We start from the raw sequence: 22031 nt of genomic DNA, 5'->3' as shown, positions 1-22031 counted from the left end.
CGCCACGAGCGCTAAAATATTCTTCCCAGGGGCTGTGCAATGACATCAGCCAGTGTCTTCAGTACCCTCGGATGAAGCTTATCCGGACCTGCTAACTTAAATGCATCCAGTCCTTCCAAGTGACTCTGTACTATCTCCGGGTCAACGCTTCGTGGTCCAGCACCCTGCTGTTCTCTCTATGATCCCATTCTGAGACTTGTCTTGCCCCTTGTTTAGGAACACTGAGGCAAAGAACTCATTGAGGAGTTCAGCCTTATCCCCACTGTCTGTCACCAATTGCTTTTGCCTGTTCAGTAGTGGTCCTTTACTGCCCTGGGCCTTCCTTTTACTCCCTATATATCTGAAAAACAATTTTTTGTTATCCTTAACTTGGAATGCCATCCTCAGCTCAATGGTAGCTTTGGCCTTTCTAACTGCCTCCCTACAACTGCGAGCTGATGAGGCATACTCCTCTTTAGTAATTTCTCCCTGTTTCCACTGCTTATATGCCCCCCCGCTTTTTGCAGTTAGGCTACTCTGGATCTCTCTGGTTAGACAAGGAAGCCTCTTGCCCCCTTTCACCCTTTTTCCTCGCATCGGGATTGTCTCCCTCTGTGCCCAAAGGATCGCTTCCTCTAAGGCACAGCCACCCTTCCTGGGCTCCCATCTCGCCAAATCTTTTACCCTGCAGTGAATCATTGACTAAACGCCTGAGCTCGCTGAAGTCAGCCTTCCTAAAGTCTAGCACTTCCACCCTACTAGTTACCTTCCCCACTCTACGCTTTATGGTGAATTCTTTTATTTGGTGGTCACTGTCCCCCAGGTGACCACTGATCTGTAGGTCCCCTATCATGTCATCCCCCGTTGCTAGTACCAGGTCCAGTAAGGCATTCCTCAGCTGTCTCAGGAGTTCCAAATCTAGTCCTTCCCCTTGGTGTGGGGGTCTGTAGCAGACCCTTACCACCAAATCCCTTTCCCCTTGACCTCCATGTATCCTAACCCACAGTCCTTCTACTTTCTCCTCCAATTCCATTTTGATACGGGTCGATGTATAATGCTCCTTGACAGAGCGCAGCCCCTCCCCCTCTCCTCCCTACTCTATCCTTTCTGGACAGCTTATAGCCCTCAATGTGTACTTCCCAGTCGTGGGTAGAGTCCCACCAGATTTCCGTTAACCCCACTAAGTCGTAAGTGTTTTCTGCAAGCAGGAGTGCTAGTTCATCCTGCTTGTTCCCCATGCTCCTAGCATTAGTGTATAGGCACTTGAGCCCTGTGACTGGCGCCTTTATTGCCCCCCAGCTCTGATGCCCAAAGGGCCCCTTATTGCTTACCTGCTTATTGCTTACCAGTCGTGTACGGTAATAGGAGGAGTAAAAGGCATCTCCACCCAAATGATTCTGTAGCCTGGTGATTAGGGTACTACCCTGGGAAGTGGAAGATGTGCATGTGAATCTCCTGCAACTGAAAAGGGCCAAGAAACCACATCTGCCACTTCCTGGGTGAGAGCTCTAACCATTAAACTCTTGTCCAAAAGATGTGTGGCAGCACCATAACTGGGCAGTTGTGCCAACACTCATAAAAGCGACAAAGGAATTTAGCATCCCAGGTAAAAGGAGATGCCTAATGTGCAGCCTGAGTCAGATGCCCATGCTCTGGAGGTGGGTATGAGTTCAAATTCACCCCTGTACTTTGTATTTCCTATTAGCCACCTCCAAGCTTTCTGGATTGCTTTTCAGAGGTACTTAATTCTCCCCATTGACTGTACAGTGGTCCTAAACATGTCTAACTGGATTACCATCCTGGATCTCTGTTAAATGTAGGCATCTATATGATGCAGTTAGGAGAACTGCTGTAATTAAAATGCCGCAGTGTTACATGTATTAAGTCTCCCACATTTAAAAATGTGCCCTGTGACTGGTGCCTTTGTTGCCCCCCGGCTCTGATGCCCAGTGGGCCCCTTATTGCTTATCTGCTTATTGCTTACCTGTGCTGTACTGCTGGACGTCCCATGGATTGCAGGTTCCTGATGTTCTTTCTTCTGCCTCCCCATCCTCTGTCTGAGCTAGTTTAAAACCCAACGTAGGAGATCAGTCAACCTGTTGGAAAAAAGACTTTTACTTTTCGCTGAGAGGTGAAGTCCATCGCGTCCCAGGAAGTCCCTTGCCAGGAAGTGTGGGTCGGGGTCCAGGAAGCCAAATCCTGCACGATGGCACCAACTCCTGAGCTGCAGGTTGACCTGTCCACCATTTCCTCCCTTCTGCTTTCCCACCTGTATTCAAGTTACTCACTCTACTTTATTCACTGCATCCGATGAAGTGAGCTTGAGTTTATGAAAGCTTATGTTATACAGTATAAACTCATGAATCCCGCATGCTCAGGATCAAGCACCTGCTGGAAAAGTGAAAATTCCCGATTTTTGAAACTGGACCGGCAGCCGGTCCTGGATGGGGGCAGGGGGTAGTGGCAGCTGCTGTGTGTAAGCTTCTACCTCTGCAGCTGCTCCAGGACCGGCCACTGCTAATCCCCGATGGAGTGTAGTTCTAAAAAGTGCCAGAGTTTTGATAATTCCAGATTTTTGATATCCAGATTTTTGAGGTTATACTGTGTGTATATATGTGTATGTATACATATATCGTTTACCTTGTCTATAATGTGCATATCTACCCTGCTTTCTACCTGACTTCAGACTAACACAGCTAACTCCCTGTCTCTGCTCATAATTTTCATATTGCCATTTCATTAATTAAATAACTATTCTTTGCATATGTATTTAGAGAGAAAAAGCATTTTTGGATGCTTAGTGGGTATTTTAAGCCTTCCTTTAAAGCATTTAACCTTATACAGACAGGGTTTTTCCAGTATCTTACTACTTTTACTGTCACTCCAGTTGTGGTTCAGATTTTTTTTGGTTCCTGTGTTGCTCATAAAACCCATAAAGAACTACAGTGTTACTAATTCGAAGGAAAGAGTTGAGATGTCCTTTCACGTAGAGTCTCAGGGCTGCAACTAAAGTAACCAGATGAATGTATTCTTTTTTAAGCATCTTTATGACGCCTCCATCTCTGCATACCTCACTCCACATTTTTGGGAAATTTTCCCAACATTTAATTTTCATTAGACCTTCTTTCTGAGTTCTGCTTGGATGTGATTCTCTTAATTTTTTTCCCTCAAATCTACTTCTTCCTGTGTATGTTTTTCCTTCTGTCTATGACTTTCCCCTGAAATTCCTCCTTTTTCTTTCTTCCTTACTGCTTTATCTACCTTGGGGACATTCAACATATTTTCTTTTCTCACTGTTGAATATTCTTCCCATTCTCATCAACCCCACCCCCGCTTACTTTGGACATTTTCTGGAGAGAAGGTGTGACAGAAGGGGCAGTTTCTCTTAGCCTACTGTTAGAGAGTTATGGAAGCAGGAGTGGGGAGAGGATTGCAGTTCAAAACTTCTGGCCTGTGAACAGCCAAGGAAGGATATGATGGAAAGAACTTGAATGTTGACTTATATTACATTGTGATGGTGGCATTGCTGCTACTCAGAACACTGCTTGACAGGGAAGGGATTTCAGTTGCCTGTGCCGAAACAAGGCATGATGTCCCTTCCTACCTCCTTCAACAACCAAGGGAGGCTGAAGTTCCTAGGGTTTAAATGTTTGACACCTTGACATAGTGTGCATTCAGTCTGCATTAAGGTGTTCTGCAAAAAAGGGATTCTATGGTCCTCCCAGCCTGCATGTTTTAATTTACTGTTGAAAAAATTGTAGTTATAAACAAAATCAGCTATATTTATAAATACCTAGTGCAAAGTCATATCAATCTGAATTACTTACAAAAGCTGTTTAGGGATCATTAAAATTGCAAGTCATGCTCAAAAGTTAGGTGACATAATTTGTTTTTACAAGATAGCATTCAGCTTGGTTTACATGACATGCTTCATGTAGTGGTCAGGCTGGGCGGCAAATGAAACAGGGTAGTAGAAAGAAAAAGTGCTTTTGTGTGTAAGAATGGCAACCAGTGCATTTTTCTCTATTCCTGGCACTGCCCTGGATTTTTTTATGTGATGTTGGGGAAGACTATACAAATGTGCAAGGTTGGGAAAATTAAGGATGCATGGGAAACTAATTCTAGCTGTTCTTAACTTGAATGCTTGACTTGACAACCTCCTCTATACTTTGCTTCAGTCTACACCAGACAGTTTTAAATGATCTGGAGATTACTAGTCAGATGATAATTTTATTGTTAAATATAAACAATTTTGTCTTGCCAAAGCAAAATTCATTAAAGTTTTTAAAAGTTTGTATCTTGAAGAATGAAGTTGAACACTGAGAAATCCTTCTTTGCATTCCATACAGAATGTAGCTCAATTTCATACATCCCAAAAGCTATATCCTTTTCTAAAACATATAATTTGTTGTTAACAGAGTTAAGCTGTCTATTTGGTAATATACTTGAGCTCTATTTTCAGAAATAATTTTGTGATGTATTCATTTAAATCAGCCCTTAATAAGCTTAACTGTAAATGAATCCAGAGTTCAGGAATAGTCATTTACTTGTCTGTGAAAAAGAGCAAATGTGTTCTGAGCCAAGTGCTTTTCTTTTATCTACTTAATTCTTCTTATATGTGCAGTCTTTTACAAATATGATGGTTCTCTCTGATAATCACAGTTATGTATCAAAATTTACAGTAAAGGTTTGTATATGGATGTTGCTTCATTTATCAAGTGAATAACTGTTGGGATTCTTAAGAAATTTTATAGCCTGATGTAGTGAATTTTTCGATGCTATGTTAAAAGTTTGCCCAACTTTAATAGTAGTATTATCTTCCCCACCATTGACTTGCATTGGTTCAGCAACATGAATCACAGAACACACATTTTCATACAGTCCGTAAGTTAACGGAATGGTTTCTTTTTATTTTTGTAAATGCAAGATTCACCTGAAGGTGGTAATAACCCATCCTTATTGGAGTGTTTCCTATCAGGCAAGTGATTCTCAGGTTTAGGCTGGGTTGAGTGGCTCTCTATTACTGTCTTCGTCCACTAGACTTTGTTTGAATTTGTGGTGTAACTGTTCACTTGAAAATGATTGTATGGGATGCTGTACTGTGGTTGAGTAGCTTAGTACTCAGTCCTTCTTTATTTCCTGAATATCCTTATTTATATCCCTTTGTGTGGCTGGTCAATGGTTATCTGATTTTTATAAAGCTTTACATTCAGATCACTTAAACTTTGGCTATTCTCTCTTCCAAAGCACTGGTACTCAAGCTCCTGTTTAAATGCTAGCTCTATTGCAGCATTTCTCAACCTGTGGGTCATGACCCAAAATTAGATCACAGGAATATATGAAAGGGTTGCGAACAAACTTTAAAAATGGATCAGTAAATTTTAGAAATAGATTCTCCTTTAAAGGAGAAAAACATGGGAAACTATGGCTTTTCCCTTGCAGGCTGTCAGAGTTCCAGCCTGCAAGGGGCTGCTTGCCCCCGTGCCTCCCCTCCCCCCAACTCCTGCCCTACACACTGGGGGGCTGGGGCAGGGGGCAGCGGGTCAGGAGTGAGGGGTGCGGGGTCTGGGTTGGGACTGGCCATCAATATTTACAAATGGGTCCTGGTACAAAAAAGGTTGAGAACCACTGCTCTGTTGCACATGGTAGCACTTGGTGTACAGTTTGGTCCTGTGTAGAGTAAAACAGTTTTGTGTTTTCTACTAAAGCTATGGTATTACAACTAGCCTTTCTTTCTTGATATAGAATAGTGATTCCTGCATATTAGGCTGCTTCTAAATATCATCTCTTCTTAATGCTGGGATAAGAACAGAAAAGTATAGTAGGAGACCAGTGAGGCAAAATCTTCCAAAGCCCTAAAACCGATCCAACCAAAAGTAAGAATTTGGTTATATTACAAAGCAAAGTATGAGCATGCAGTGTCAAAGTCAGAAAGGCCGAGAAATGAAATGCTGGAGTTGTAACAAGAAAATATTCTGTATCTGGATAGAGTAGGATGTAAACCTAAATAACATTAATTAGGATAATGGTAGTGAGGGAAACACCAAGGAAGGAGTTAGTTTACTACTCAGTGGGAAAGGAAAGCTAATAACTGAGTAAGGCCAACTTTACCTTTTTTCTTCAGTTGTCACAAATACTAATCTATATTTTTATTTTTGTTTGCCCTCCTACCACCCTTGTACTTGATTCTAAGATGAGGGACTTTCCTCCCCCTTGTTAAATGGGGCGAGAGACTCGTCTTAGAATACAGTAAATACAGTAATCTGAAATAAATAAATAAATAGTAGGCAGTTCAACAAGTACAACATTACTACACTTAAGTAGGAATAATGAACTGCACAACTACAAAATAGGTAGTGACTGGATGGCAGTTCTGCAGGAAAGGATTTAGGGATTTATCATAGATCATAGACTGAACAGAAGTAAACGTTTTATAGTGTTGCAAAGAAAGGTAAATTTCATTCTCTATATCAGTGGCACTGTCAGGTCAGGTGCAAAGTAATCATTCCCTTCTCCTTAAAACTGGGACGGCCTCAGCTCAGAATACTGTGTCCAGCTCTGAGTATCACACTTCAATAAAGGTGTGGACAAATTGGTGAGAAGTTCAGAAAGCAGGATTTATAAGGGAAAAATGAAGGAATAAGAGGCAGTGAATAAATTGTTCCCATGTCTAATTCACAGAGGAAAAGCTGAAATTGCCTTAAGTTTCACCAAGAGGGGAATTTGGTTAGTTGTTAGGAAAATCTTTCCACCTGTAAGCATAGGTAATTTTAGAATAGTTTTATGCAAGGAAGTCGTGAAAACTCCCAGCAGAGGAGTTTTTAGAAGAAGATTAGACAATTCTGTTTGTAATGTTTTAGGTGTAATTGATCCAGCTTTGGATTCTTTCTAGGTATATTTTCTGTAATTCTCTGGTTTGTCTTTTCATCTAGTTCTTCAAATGCAGTATTTTCTCATATATAACACACACCTTTAAAAAAACTTAGTTGCTGAAAATGGAGGTTTATGTTTCAAGTGAGAAAATATGGTAATAGCAGTTTCTGCAGAATGGACTTCTGCTGAGGAAAAGAGAAGTAATGCTACCCTTATGTACAGAGGGCAGCACTGTGGACATGTGGGGTACTTTAACTGCTGGCTGTGAACATTAGGACATAAGTCCTGGCAGAGGCTCGAGCTTTAGAAGCTTCTCTGACTTGGCCTTGCTTCATTTCTGATGTGGAGCCCAGCACTCGGTGCTGAGGTAGAGGCTTGGATAGGTGGCTGCCCACCCACCTCAGCTTAAGTGGGTTGAGCAGTTTGGCTCAAGCAACAGCCCTTCAGCTAGGAGACTAACAGAGCAACTACAATGTTTTGATGCCCTCCTCTACTGCAGCTGCTTGTGTTTTCTTTGGGAAAGTACCAGGGAAACAGATTTTCTTAGTTTTCAAGGAAAAATCTCTTTCCCCGACCCACTTCTTTCTGCCTTTCAAAAACAAGGTACATGTCTTAATTGGGGGTATGTTGTATGTGAGAATATACGATAAGTGTGCTACTAGATTTCACATTCTTATGAAGAAAAATAAAAATCTACTTTAGATTTTTTTTACCCTACAGTTTCACTTTTAGCTTGTAACTATTCCAGTCCCCTTCAATATCTCTTCTGTTTCTTGTACGTTTGCAACTTCTTTGGGGAATGAATGTACCTGTCCAAACCCTCCCTTTGTTTTCTTTTGTGAGAGATTACATTTCTTAAGTTGTCTACAACTGTTATAAAACTCTTCCAGTCTGTAATCATTACACTAGGAAGTAAGGTAGTAATGTTTCTCCAAGAAAAGAACCAATGGTTACAGTGATTTTTTTTTTTTTAATAAGCAAATCAGTTTTAAAATGTCAGTTCATATGTCTTAACTGAGTAAACAAGTGTGCTACTGTATTCAACGTTTAATTACATTAAATAACTGTAGCTTGCTTACTCCAGTGTTAGTTTTTAGCATTACATTAAACTCTCTCTTCATTTGTCCAGCTTTGCGTGAAAAGAGAACAAGTGTTGTTGCACAGCTGAAACAGCTTCAGTTAGAAACTGAACCTATAGTCAAGATGTTTGAAGATCCAGAAACTACAAGACAAATGCAGTCCACTAGGTAATTATTTCCCCCCCCCTCTTAAGCACTGTTGAAATTAATGTTCATGAATTCATTATTGGGCTAATGTAAGGAGATTTTATAATCCATATTTTCAGTGAAAGTCTGAATCTTTTTCTCTCTTGTTGGTACAGAATACTGATATTTAGGTTTTGGTTTCTTAGACCTTCACCTCATGTTGTTCTCCTTCTCGTTATCACTATCCCTTCATTCCTCCATCTTTAATGAGGAAAAGCTTGTGTTTTGAGAAGTTAACTGCTAAAGTGAAGTAAAAGTTAAAAGTAAATGCACTGTGTTGGTGCAGTGATAAAGATTTTTGAGGCCAGTACTGATAGCCGATATTTAAGGAGGCATATCCGGCAATACCGATCCGATTTCCGATACAGCTGCCTCCAGCTGGTAAGTCGGGTGTGGTGGAAAGGGGGGGCGGAGCCGTGGCTCGTGGTGGGGGGTGGAGGTGGCTTGCACCCCAGGAGGGCATGCGGGGGCATGTGCCCCCCAGATCTGTGTGGGGCGGGCTGCAGCCAGGGCTGCACAGAGCTCTTCTCAGTGGGGGCTGGGTTAGGAGCAGGTGCTAGCAGTGCTGGGAGGATGCTGGATCCACCCCAAATTTCGCTACTGCTAGTCTCCCAGGACAGGCATCCCCAGCCACCTGGAGCAGCCCTGGCTCTTCCCAGACCAGTGTTGAAGTTTGGTGTGGATGCAGCAATCTCCCAGCGCTGCCTGCGCCCGCTTTGTGCCCAGCCCCTGCCAATAAGAGTCCCTCGCAGCCCCAACTACAGCTCACCCTATGCAGAGCCAGGGGTGGGGGTGCACCCCCCCTCATGCCCTCCTGGGTTGCAAGCAGCAGCGGGAGCTGTCTCTCCCACCACAAGCTGCGGCTCTATCCCCCTCCCTGCCTGGGCAGCACCTGCCCCTGCCCCCTCCCTCACCACAGGAGGTGTTGATCTGCCCCCCTCTCCCATACCCCTTTCCTCCCAGCTCCCTTTCCAACACAATGGACCAACTGGAGGCAACTCTCCGCGCTGCCGTCTCTGCTCCTTCCTGCCTGAGTGCTGCGCTGCAGTTACATGCAACGTGGGCATTTATTGGCCAAATTATCAGCCCCATCAGGCTGATATCCGATACAGCCAGTTTCCTTGAGGTTTGTGCTGATCCTATATCTAACTGATATATCGGTGCACCTCTAAAAATAACTTCAGTAAAAGATCTGTCACAATATTTTTACATATATTGTTCTGGTAAAAGCGGTAGAATTCGGTGTAAGGTCTTTGAAGTCATTCCATAAAGCCCAGGAAGTTTCCCACTTCTTTTCATATGGTACGATCCTGCAGATGGAAGCTACCCATGGTTCCCTAAATAGGTGTTTGAAACAGCTAGTCATTTAGAAGCATCAGCAACATGAGTATTTACAACATTAACCAACCATATAATAATTTTTATTATTGGGCATCAGGAAATGTCAGTGCCTGGATCCTTCCCAGTCCTTTTTTTTAAATGCAGTACATCATTGCAATAAACTAACTACTATTTGCAGTGTTATTGGTATGGCTTGGACAGAATGGTGAAATAACTTTTATGGCTAACTAATAAGTCTTGGCATCTTGAAATATTTTGAGCCATCAAATGCAGCAGATACAAAATACTATCACTAATTTTAGAGTTGCCAGAATGGTGTCCCCCACAAAATGGAACATGTTTTAGCATCTGTTCTTTTCAAAAAGACACCCCTAGTAAAAAACAGAAAGAAAATATAAACTGAATTTTTAAAACCTTGCTCCTGAAGTGGAATCCTTGCTGTAGCACACAGTGTAGACAGTCATCCTTCTGCACAGGTTTGTTTGCAAGAACATTGTTGAATCTGTTGCAATCCAGCTAGCAGAAATATCTGTAGTTTGTTGTGGGCTATCACTCACTTGCTTTTTCAGAAAGCCCCAGAAGAGTTTATGCTGTATCTTTTGTGCTGCTTAGTTCCTGTTTTGCTGAGTAAAGGAGTGCTCTACAGCTGCCACATCAGTTGAAAAATAAATGAAAAACTTGTAAACTAAAAAATCTCCAAAGGTTTTTCTGGAAATTTACATTAAAATTTTCTTACTTCAGCTTGTCCTTTTTAAAAAAAAAAAAGAAGATGGCTTGTGCTAACTGGCACTGTGGACAGGGGCATTGCTTTAGCCTGTGGTCTCGTGCATTCTTTGTGTCTCTATTTCTCAGTTAAAACATCTGCTGTTGAGTTTGAATCTACTTTGTGTGGCTTGCCACTAAACCTTATGATAGGCTTCCTGTGGTATATCTGGCTAGGAGTCCCAATTTGAGCTGTCACTAGCTCATCAAGGACCTTATACTTTTCAAGACTGTATTAAAAAAAAACCCTTCTGTCTTTGAATCTGTACTATAAATGTTAGTACTTGGTAACAGTACATGATAAATCTTTCCTTCCTTCTTTACTTGGTTGTATACATTTTTGATAAATGTGTCATGAGATGGGAAAGCCTTAAGATTCTTAAGTTGCTTCACACTATATCTGTGATACCTTGAAGGGAATCCTATTTCTAATAGTTTTATAATGCCTGTAGACTCTTCTCAAACTTCCTTTGAAGGAGGGAGTCTTGTGTATCCTTGGTAATTTGAATGTCACTGAGACAGCTAATTCTGTAAAGGTCCTTTTATGATGTATTCACTTCAGGAGTGTCCAGCCTAGTCTTAGTAACCTGGTGGTTCCCACTGTATGCTTTTCTGCTTCTGTGAGAGAATGCCCGCTCTGGGATTTTTTGCATGTTCTTCTGAAGCATCTAGTGTTTAATAGAAATCTCTTTCAAACTAAAATAAATTGGCACCTTTTTGAAAAAAAGTACTTATTTTGTGTGTGCATGTACATATTTGCTGAAGTTATTTGCTGTAGTAGTTCTGTGCTTGGTAACCCACAGCTTCTCATCCTCAGCACAGATGTGTGTTTACCTTCTGATTCTTTTTCATTTTTCACTTGAAGAAATTGGATTTGGGGGCTGCTTCACCCTTTAATGGGATCTGAACATACTCAGCATGACTGGAGTTGTAGCTGTCACCCAGACCTATTAATTTTCAGAATTCCTGCCGGTTTTATATTGAAAATTATAAATCACAGAATGTGGGCCTGATAGGTTTAAAATTGTAGAACACCAATTAAAGTAGTTCTCCGTTTTGTATGGTAATTGAAAAGAAAATTAACTTGCCACATACTACTTACTGCAATTTGCTTACACAATTTCTAAATGAAGTCTGTTCATTTATTGAATAAGAAACTGCATGAATTGTTCAAAGGAGGATGCCCTATCTGAATAATAGTTGTACTTTGATGCACACTGATTTCTTTCAAATGTGAATGATGAGCACAAGGAGCTGTGGGGATTAGCAATATTAGAAGGTATGGAAAGCCTATTTATGTCTGGATATTCAGACTCTAAAACATGCATGTCACTTGTTTGCATTCTGAAGATGAGGCCAAGCATACTTAAGAAACTTTTTCTTTAGTACTACTCCTTTACAATTAATTTTAATAACCTACATTTTGTTGTCACTAAATATATTTTAAAGGTTTAAAACATGACTTAATTGAGGAAAAACAAATTTTAGATGTTTTAAGCTTAACTGGACAGTAATATAACATCAACATTTCTAAACAGTAGTCGGAAAAAAATGTTAATGTTACTTGCAAGAGCCTTAATTTAGCTGCAGTGTCTATCCTGTGTTATGAGAGTGTATATTATTAAGGTAGTACATATTTTTAAAATCAGTCATTTAAAAAGTGAGTATATATTATATGATGCATTTAATGTATTAGTAACACTTTTCATTAATTCACTGCTGCCTCTTTTTAGATACTAAATTTAATATTATTTTACAATGTTTTCTGTTTTCAAAGTGTCTGGACAGGAGAAAAGGTTAAGTTTTTTCAGGTTTGCAACAGAAGCTTCTAAGTTAAAAACTGAAATTACTGGGTTTCATGGAGTCTAGAAACACTAGTTCTGCCATCAAAACTTTGAACTCCCACAGTGTGCCCTTTTCTTGCCCTGGTTAGAAATTCTGTGGAGCAGTCTCACTCCTGTGGAGATCACAAGTTCTCCAGCAGTCTGAAAGCCTGCGTGCAATTCTTTTTCTTTGTTTCTGAATTGCTGTCACTATGAAGTGTTAAAGAAAAACATTTAAAATAGTTTTGGTAGCTGTATCATAACTCTTCATTTAAGCAAAACTTATTATTATTTGCTTGCATCTCCCACATGCATCTCTCTTTAATCTTTCTGTTCTGCAAAAATAATGAAGAACCCAGTACTCTCAAAGGACTACAGAAAATGGAAATTTTGTATGGTGATGTTCACTTGTGGAAGCAAATTGTAACATTCCCCATTCCATCTGACACCTTACAAAACAAACAGTCCAAAACAACTATTTTTTCTGAAAATTCATCTATGGGCTGAGATAAAGAATGGCTGTCAGGTCATTTGAAAGGAGAATTTTTCAGAAACCTTCTCAATTGTTCTAGAATAACTTATTTTGTATGTCTGTAGCATAAAAAGGTCTATGATACAGGTTTGGCTATTCTTAAGACAACAATTTCACTTTTTCATTCTATGATATAGGGAAGGAGTTAAAGGGAAGAAGTCTTGTCCATGTATAGTAGCAGCAAGGAGATATTAATTCACTGGCTGCAACTATAGACACAGTGATATTTTTTCTTTACCTTATGCAAATCCGGCCTGACCTATTACACTTTGTTTCAGAAAATGTGTTAACAGTTTTTGCACCATATTAGTGGTTAACAACAAGACTTGTTAACAATAAAACCTTCAAGAGACAAATAGAATTGCTGACTGAAGTAGTATTGCAGAGGTAGTTATGGAATATTTTCACCTCTAGTCCTATTTTATACTCCCCTTTTTGTGAATTCCTGGGAAAGCATTTTTTATTTTTTTAATAATATATGATAGATTCACTTATACAGTAATTATGACCATCCTTTTATCTTAATCTGAAGATATAAGAAGAATGTTGGAAATACAAGGTGCTGTTTAACAAAGGATGTTAATGCAATTTTTATTAAACACCTTCTTCAATTTGTCTTTCAAATCCTTTTTTTAATGCCTTAAAGTAACCTTTCTAAACTTCTCTATTCAATATAAATTTGATCTTTCTACTTTAGGAGTTTCTTTTGAGACCCTATTTACTGTTTGTTTGCATCTCCCACTGAATTCATATAGATTTACTTGAATAAGTAGTACAGCGTTACCCCCTGAGTAGGAAAGGCTATATGACTTGCATGTTTGTTTTGGAATATTTTTTTACACTAGCTGTACCTTTAAAAACATTTGAAACTCTTGATTACTAATATTACAGGTAAGAATAAAGAATATGAGATACTTAAAGGTAACTCATTACAGAGGAGTAGGAAATATCTTCTATTCACTTGTGAATAGTTGGCTGTATTTTTCTAATATAATCAGTTGCCTCTGTTCAGGCTTCCATGCAGTGACAAGGAAATACATTGTTTAGGAAAAAGTAAAATACAGAAAATTGATAGTGGTTGTAAAGAAGTTAAACTTGGTTCAGTAACATAATGCTTAGTAGTTATACTTGTATGTTAGGTGGTGATCAGTTTAATTTGTAAAACAGTAGTTTTGATTTTATGATGATGATTATTATTACAGGGATGGTCGAATGCTCTTTGACTACCTAGCTGACAAACATGGTGTAAGTTCTTATTTTTCTTCCAGTTTTTTTTAAATATGTAAAAGTAATGAGCTAAAACTTCTATCTAACAGTTGCAGTATTGACAATTTGGTATTCTGGCCTATCTAATTTAACTATAGAAGCTTTGCACATCAGCTAACATTAACTAAATATGATTAACTTCAGTATAGATTTCTAAAATGAAAGGAAATCTGTAGATTGATGTTAATTGCATCCTACAACTTGTGGATATGCTTAGATTTGTAGTAAAGTATATTTTAAGTATTAATGTTTAATGTCAGGAGAATGATTAAAGAATGAAATAATTGCCTCACTTTTTATATTGATCCTTCATAAAATCTATCATTCAAAAATTCTAAAAAACTCTTCACAGGCAACTTTTTTTGTCTGCTGTTAAACATCACTTTACCAACTACTGAAAAATAACAGTCTTATGAAATGTAGTGAACTATTATAGTACTTCATTATGCATTGAGTACTTTATTTTCCTTTTCAGTTTAGACAGGAGTACCTAGACACGCTCTACAGATATGCAAAGTTCCAGTATGAATGTGGGAACTATTCAGGAGCTGCAGAATATCTCTATTTTTTTCGGGTTTTGGTAAGTCATTTTTTCTGTCAGATATTTAGGGCACGTAATTACCTATAATAAATCTTTATTTATTTTTAAAAATAGGATCTTTATTTTAAAAAATTTGAGCTGAGTAAGAATTATTCATTACGAAAATATAAAGAAATCACAAGACAAGAATTAATGTTTGTCATGAAAACTGTTGTAAAATGTTTATTCATGGCAGTTACTAAACTTCTGTTCACCTGGATGTATGGAAATCAAATTGTTCTATAAACTAAGGATCTCAAAATTAGTTGCAGTTAAACTGTAGGGGTGTGTAGATTGACCTGTACATGCCAGTTATTTTATACTGTCTAACTGTTCCTTTTTTTTTTTTGATTGGGTGAGGCATTGCTATTTATAAGAACTCTGCTGTATGAGATATGTGTATAAATAGAGATCTACCTAAGTCATGTCAGACGTGTGTTGCAAAGCAGCTCCTTTAATCTTGCTCTTTTTGTCACATCCCCCTCTCTCCCTCCCCTGTTGCTGATTGGTGGAGGGGCCCAGGTGCCCCTGCCACTTGCTCCTGATCAGCAAGGAGGCAAAAACCACAGTTTTAAATATGCCACAGTTTTTGCCTCCCATTGCTGATTGACCAAGGGGCACCAGTGGCCTCATTGCTCGCTGCTGATTGGGTTTTTTTAAATGGTTGGGTTTTTTTTTTTGCCTCCTGGCCAGTCAGGAGTGAGCAGCGGGACCGCTGGGATCCCTTGGTCAATCAGTGGCAGAGGAGGCGTGGCACACGCCAAAAAGAGCAAGATTAAAGGAGCCACTGCACAGCTTAGTTCTGGTGTGATTTAGGCAGATTCCTACAAATAAATAAATGACTAACTTCAAGAAAGGAAAAGTGAAGTAGAAATACTTCAGAACTTATTATGTGCCAGTAATATCAGAACCCAGACTGTCCTTTGCATCTTACTATGACCTTTACATTTTTGTAAACTGTATTTTTAATTTATAATTTTGCTTTTCTAAAGTATTAGCATGAAAAAGTGAGGTTGTTTTTTAATTGGTAGTAAATGTATTGTTGCTTTAATTATATCAAGTATTCCTGTTTCTACAATAAATATAAAAAAGAAAGATAGTATAAACTATTGCAGTTGACAGTAATTGGAATTTTAGATCTGTGTAAAAAAGAAAAAATGGTGAATGGCATACAGGTAAATTGAAGGTAATCAGTGCTAATGCTGATCTTACAGCTTCTTATCAGAACTCTATCTGTCTTTCCTTGAATATTACGAAGGATTTAGAAGAGTAAAAGTCATCTACTTTGGAAATGTAAACAGCTTAAATGAGGATTGTAGAACTAGAGCCATGGTATCATTACAACTACATGAAAAGAGTTGGTTATTCATATCATTTGCTAATGCTGGGAGTGAATTTTGAGAATGAAGATTTAATGTCTTGTTAGAGTCTCAGCACAGTAAATTTATTGTTGTTGGTCAGTGAGTGAATGTGCCATTTTGCTAAGAAATGGAAACTTAAGGTAACTGCTGGAAAATCCAGATATTGAAACTATTCTAGCATATCCATCGCTGAAAGCAGGTTACTATGAAGAGCCAACTGTAATGACATGGATTTATGCCAAAGTAGTGCACATGAACCTTAGCAGCAAAAAGCTTTTCACAGTGGTATTTGGAACATGTGTTGTTTCAATAGCGTTACATGCCTTCCTTGAGTATAGGAAAGACTTTGTCAAAATATGTTCTAATAATTGTGTTTTCTGGATTTGGATTCTTTTTGTTAACTTGTATTTCACTGTAATAATATTTTTAAATTTTAATCAACCTTTTGGACAGTGCTGTTGAATGAGTCAATTGGACATTCTTTCAATTGCCTATAATAAGAAATGGAATGGGATCCAAGGCAAATAGATGTTCACGACTACAATGCGATCATTCATCTAAATAAGACTGAAAGCTTAGGGGAATGTATTTCAGTTTGGGAGTAGTTTTTGATAGGAGAAGGAGATGGGCCGTTATTTGTTTAATTTTATTTATATTGCTTAAGCTATCAGATATACACAAAAATTATAATTTTAAAATACATCTTTTTTTTTGGATGGTAGTGATGTTTCATGGGCTGCTGTCAAATCAACTGCTATGTGTTTCATAAGAGTTAGAGTTTAAACTTCATAAACTTAAAGCTTAGGTTGTATGAAAACTCAGGCTTTCTTGTGTAACAAAATATGTCAAATTAGCTTTTATAAATTACTTTTGGAATCTATTTTAATAAAAACACTGTTTTTCAGATGGCTTGATGGAAGATTTTTGTTTCCCCTTCTGGTGGGAGAAGATTCATTTTTAAAGTGATGGTTAATGAAACATAAGCTATGAAAGAACCATTGTAACTATGATCTGAGATTAGAATTTGACACTCTGAATGACCTAGTGTAGTTCATTGTTGTATAAACTAAAGCTGATTGACCCCAGAAATACCCTTACTTGAAACAGACTTGGAGAACTGCTCTGGAAAAAAAAGATTTTAAGGAAGCTTGGATGTAATTGGGGCACCCTGCCTAATTTAGTAGGAAATGTTCGTTTGCCGCATGTAGTTATCTGAAAGAATTTAGATTACTACTTTGAGAGACTCTTTCTGAATGTTTTCACTTGTGGAACATGACTCCAGTGACTAGTGATCTTTGCAGATCTTTTCTATAAGTATTACCTGTTAAGAATGGTCAAATACCATGTATGGCATCAAAGAGTTGATGCTAAAGGAGTCAGACGTTTCAGTTTTTTCAGTAGTAGATTGTCAGTGTAAGCCCCCTCTCTGCCTGTCCAGTTATGGGTTTGCTTGGGGTTTTTTTGTTTGTTCTTGTTTTTTTACTGATAGCTGTTTTTAATATAATTTGTAGCTTTGCCAATCCTTAGCTTTAGGCAGTTTTAAAATGTTTACTGCATTATGAACTGAAAAATCCAATGAACTTTCCCAGTACCACTGTAGTGTTTACTAAAGAGTCTTCATCAGTACTGACCTGTTGCCAGTTTCCTTGTCTCTTTCCTCACCTCCAGTGCTTGAAAGTCTGGTTTCTGACTTTTGTACAAAATAAAAACTCTTTATTAAAAATAAAATGTTCATTTTATTTATTTAGAAAAACTTGGATCAACCCAGGTTATGGCTTGTTCTGTTATACAAATGCTGCCAGCAAGTAATTTATAAAAATACTCAACTAAGTAAAAAAATTAAATTATTGTGGTTATTGTAATTGGTTTTGCTTTGGTTTATTTAATACAGGTTCCAGCAACAGATAGAAATGCTCTGAGTTCGCTCTGGGGAAAACTGGCATCTGAAATTCTAATGCAAAATTGGGATGCAGCCATGGAAGATCTCACAAGATTGAAAGAAACTATAGATAATAATGTGAGTAAAAGTTTGATTGTATTAAACAGAGAAGAGGGAGAGTTAAGCAGGGGGGAAGGGGAAATGTGTTGCCAGTTTTTAAAACACTTTTTATGCACTACATCACACTTTGCTTTTATTGATATTGCTTTTAAGCTGTTTTTTTGCCAGGAAGTATTAGAACTTTCTCTAAGCCATGTCCAAACCTCATCCATTATAAGAAAGGTAACTTAACTTAACTGTGTGGCTTTCTGGAAGAAGGGAGAAACAAAAGGAGGTTTAGAAGGCTTATCCAAAAACTCCTTAAAAAGAGAAAACGAAGAAATTCAGAAGTGTGGGACAAGCACAAAGTCTAAGCCACAAGGAGAAGGATAAGTGAATTCTAAGGAAGGGTTATTAAAGATTCTGAAATCAATGCCGCTTTTACTGGAATTGTTTTCAATTAGCTTAAAATCTCTCTTGTTTTAAAATTATGCTCTTGTCTTTTGAAAGTATAATTGGGAATTGAAGAGAAACTTCAATTAAAAAGCCCCCAAACCCTAAACCTTTCTTCAGCAGTCCTGTGTTCTATAGTCAGTCTTCAACCTCCATAAGGTCAAAGCTGGGTTTTGGATAGTATTTTTCTACCATTAGGATTGAGTACGCATATGATTTTTAAAGGATGCTTTTGATGTGAAAATAACATTTCTGTCTGAAAATGTTACAAGTTATCTGTTAGAATCACTACATGAAGATTTGTTTGCTTTTTCTTTATTCATCACTCTATGTAGTTTCACTGTCCCTAAAGAAAGGGGAATACTGGTCTTCACAGCTAGGGATATTTAATATTTTCATTGTATCTTATCCCACTAGTTAAAAAATTCCCTTTTTTCATTTCTTCTTTTTAGTCTGTCAGCTCGCCACTCCAGTCTCTTCAGCAGAGGACATGGCTCATCCATTGGTCTTTGTTTGTGTTCTTTAACCACCCCAAAGGCAGAGACAACATAATTGAGCTCTTTCTCTATCAACCACAGTAAGTTATACTTGTTTTATAACAAATTAAGCTTGTATTGAGCTGACATGGGTATAGGATTACTTAAAGCAAGTAGGTACCCATCTTTTTGAGCCGGAGAACTGGTTTCATGACAGTGGAGCAACACAAACTAATCTTTCTCTCATTCCTCCTATTTGATGCAGTAGACTGCCAGCAGGGAAGGCGGTTTATGGCACCTGCTCTTAGTACTGCCCTTTGTCTCAGTTCCTTTTCTAAGCCCCTGTAGGGTGTGCTGCCCTACATTCAGCTCCTTCCGCAATGGCAGCCGCCCTAATTTAACAGTTTCAGGATAACCCAGAATATATTTTCAGTTCAAAACAGTGTACAGATCTTAGACCCTAAGGGTCTTGAGGGCCATGTTTTGTTTTGATGCAGAGGTTGGTTATACACGATTTAGAATCCTGAGTTTCAATATATATTCTTAAAATAGACATACAAGAAATGTTGTCTTTAATATACACACGATTATGTACATTTTTAAGCATTTAATCAAGTATGCTTAGTTCTGTGAACTTTTTTTTTAACTTAGATGAAAAATCCCACGCATGAGTTTAGTTATACAAAACTAACAGGACTCCTCTTCATATAGCTTCTGTTGATGCGTTTTGGGGAGATTCATCTGATGCATGTAATTCCCTTCCAGCTGTTCCCTAAGCCACAGGGCAGACTTTGTAAACAACAGCCAGCAGTGAGTGTTGCTGCTGAGTCTTGAGTCATATTCTATAGTATGGGGGTAAAGCTAACAGCGGATGTGGGGAATAGGAGAAAATAATTCATGAAAAAATAATAGCTTTTTGGAAATCCACATGAGACCTTTGCCAGGGGTAGGCAACTCTTAGCATGCATGCCAGAGCACAGTGCATGACAGCGTTTTGCTTGGCACTCGGGCCTTGGGAAAGGGGTCAGGGCTGCGCTGCTGCAACAAGGATCAAGCCCTTTGGGCTCCCTCACTGTCCACTCCTGGCACACCAACATCTTACAAGTCAGGGTTGCAGGTATTTTTGGTACTCTGTCCAAAAACATTGCCAGCCCCTGGAATAGACCAACAAATGGCCAAAACCATCTAAGAGAAAAGGTATGCCTCAACAAAACCTTATGTTCTGTGGTATTGGACTCAGGTCAGAGAAGGCTTGGGACTCCTAAACAGCATATTCTCCAACCCTCAAAAGGAAATTAATGTAGAGTTGAGAAGTATAAGGAATTGTTTAAAACTTCCACATTTGTGAAGTCTAACTTGATACAATGACACATTCAAGTAATTCCCAGTGATGGAAATATTCACCTTTTAAGTTAGAAAACTGCATGTGATTAGATAACAGTGAGTTAATGAGAATTATATTGCAGAATAAAATGTAGACTCACTGTGCTTCAAATTGGTTACATCATATACACAGACTGTTATCTGATTTCTTTCTGAATATAAAATGGTAATAGTTTATGCTTTTTGCATCTCTTGAAAAATCTTAAATGTAAAATAATAAATAGTAGATCAAGTATCAAGATGCAGTTGAAAAGGAAACATTGTCACAATGACAAGGTGCAGTTGCTAATGAAAGAGAATGCATTTGTAACATAATTCTTGGGATATTACTTTTCTGAGTCAGCAATGCAATTGGATTTTTAATCTCCTTCAGCAGCTCCATGAGGTTGTGCTTTTTCTAGGAAGGTTTTTGCATTAACTCTTTTTATATGAAGGACTTTGGATTACAGGAGGATTTTAAAGCTTTTCATTATGCTAAATGGTAAAACAATGTTGTCTGGGGTTAATTAACATTTTTAATCTTTAATTTTCTCCTACCTTATCAAGTACTGATAAAGTGCAATTAAAATCCTGCTTAGAAATGACAGCCCCACATCAAAAGCCTTTTTATAATAAATAGTTTCTGTCTTGGAAACCCCCAGTTTCTGAACATCTGTTTATAAGCTACATTTTCATCTTCTGAAACAAAAAATAACAAGACTGTAATGTTTTCATCATGAGGATTTAACACATTAAGTTCATTCCTTTGGCTTTGGGTGGATGTTTTAACATCAGTGTTTGCATATGAATGGTATCATTTCCATAATTTTAGAAAGGAGTTGTTGATGCTTAATCACCCTGAGGAACCTGATATGGTATGCATATTTGGAGTATGGAGAATGACTTCAGTGCAGCACAAAGCTGCTTTTGTTTGTTAAAAACAAACAAACAAAACAGGCAGTGCAAATGGTGACCTCTGTCAATGTATAATGTAATTGTCCAGTACTTAAAGTGCATACTCCTCTGCCTAAGGGGGTTCAACCCCACATCTCCCATATCCCAGGGAAGTGCTTTAAACCACAAAGCTATATATAAAACTGAGATGGAGACACATTCCACCCTTTCTGCTTATGCATTTTACATTACACAGTCATTGGATAAAAACAGAGTTAGGATCAGGTACCAGAATCCAGTATTGGCATCTCCCAGATGAGTGCCCTGGTCCTGTTTTCTCTTGCACAGTCCTCTGGCTTAGCGTCCTGTTTCCTCTTGCAGTTTTCTCTTGGTCCCATGAATCTTTTATTAGTATAATAAGATATAGAGCTACCCAAAAGTATAACATGTGCATCTAAATCCAGGAACACGTATTGGGCCTAGGAATCTTATTCTTGCATACACGCTTAAGTTAGGATTGCAAGTACACACCTGAGTCTAGTAAAGAGGTGAAGTTTAGGACATGCTGCTCTCTTCATTGTGACCTATTGCCTAGCTTAGGTATTTTCTTGCTCTGTTGAGAATTCTATTTTGAGATGTCCAAATGTCCTTATGCCTTGTGCAGGGAGCATAGGTGCCTAAGTCAGGGCTGTGAATTCCATTCTGGCAGCTGGGTACCTAAAAGGTGGGCATGGTAGTGTTTATTGTCATTGGCTCAGTATAGACCACGGGTGTCCAACCTTTTTGAATGTGGGGCCGGATCACAAACTTTTCATCACCCAGTGGGCTGGCGAGCCATGTTCAGAGATGTCACAGGAAGTGGTATCATATCAGGAAGTGATGTCACGTGACCTTTGACACCAGTGAAGTTGCAGGGGTTGATATGGTGCTGGTTGACATGGCACGCATGCCCGGGGTGACATGGTGCTGCAGGACCTGCCTGGGCAGAACCGGGTCGGCACCGGCCAGGAAAAACAGCATGCAGCTGAAGCCAGCTTCCCATGTGCTGCTGGGGACTGGAGGAGGCCGGCCAGGTCTGCACCGGCC

General features: G+C 38.7%; 1 protein-coding gene across 1 annotated transcript in view; it reads left to right on the top strand.

Moving 5' to 3' along the window:
- The window catches only part of EIF3E (eukaryotic translation initiation factor 3 subunit E), a 55933-nt gene that overhangs the window by 9867 nt on the left and 24035 nt on the right, over positions 1 to 22031 (top strand). Inside the window, exons 3-7 of the mRNA XM_006038053.3 lie at positions 7982 to 8099; positions 13778 to 13820; positions 14317 to 14421; positions 17674 to 17799; positions 18666 to 18790. Coding sequence (XP_006038115.1) covers positions 7982 to 8099; positions 13778 to 13820; positions 14317 to 14421; positions 17674 to 17799; positions 18666 to 18790 — 517 coding nt within the window. The remainder of the gene's footprint in view (positions 1 to 7981; positions 8100 to 13777; positions 13821 to 14316; positions 14422 to 17673; positions 17800 to 18665; positions 18791 to 22031) is intronic.

Source organism: Alligator sinensis, unplaced genomic scaffold (assembly GCF_000455745.1).
Source record: "Alligator sinensis unplaced genomic scaffold, ASM45574v1 scaffold20_3, whole genome shotgun sequence".
NCBI classification, from domain to species: Eukaryota; Metazoa; Chordata; order Crocodylia; family Alligatoridae; genus Alligator; species Alligator sinensis.
The sequence above is the reverse complement of the archived record's forward strand: the minus strand, read 5'-3'. Positions and strand labels throughout refer to the sequence as shown.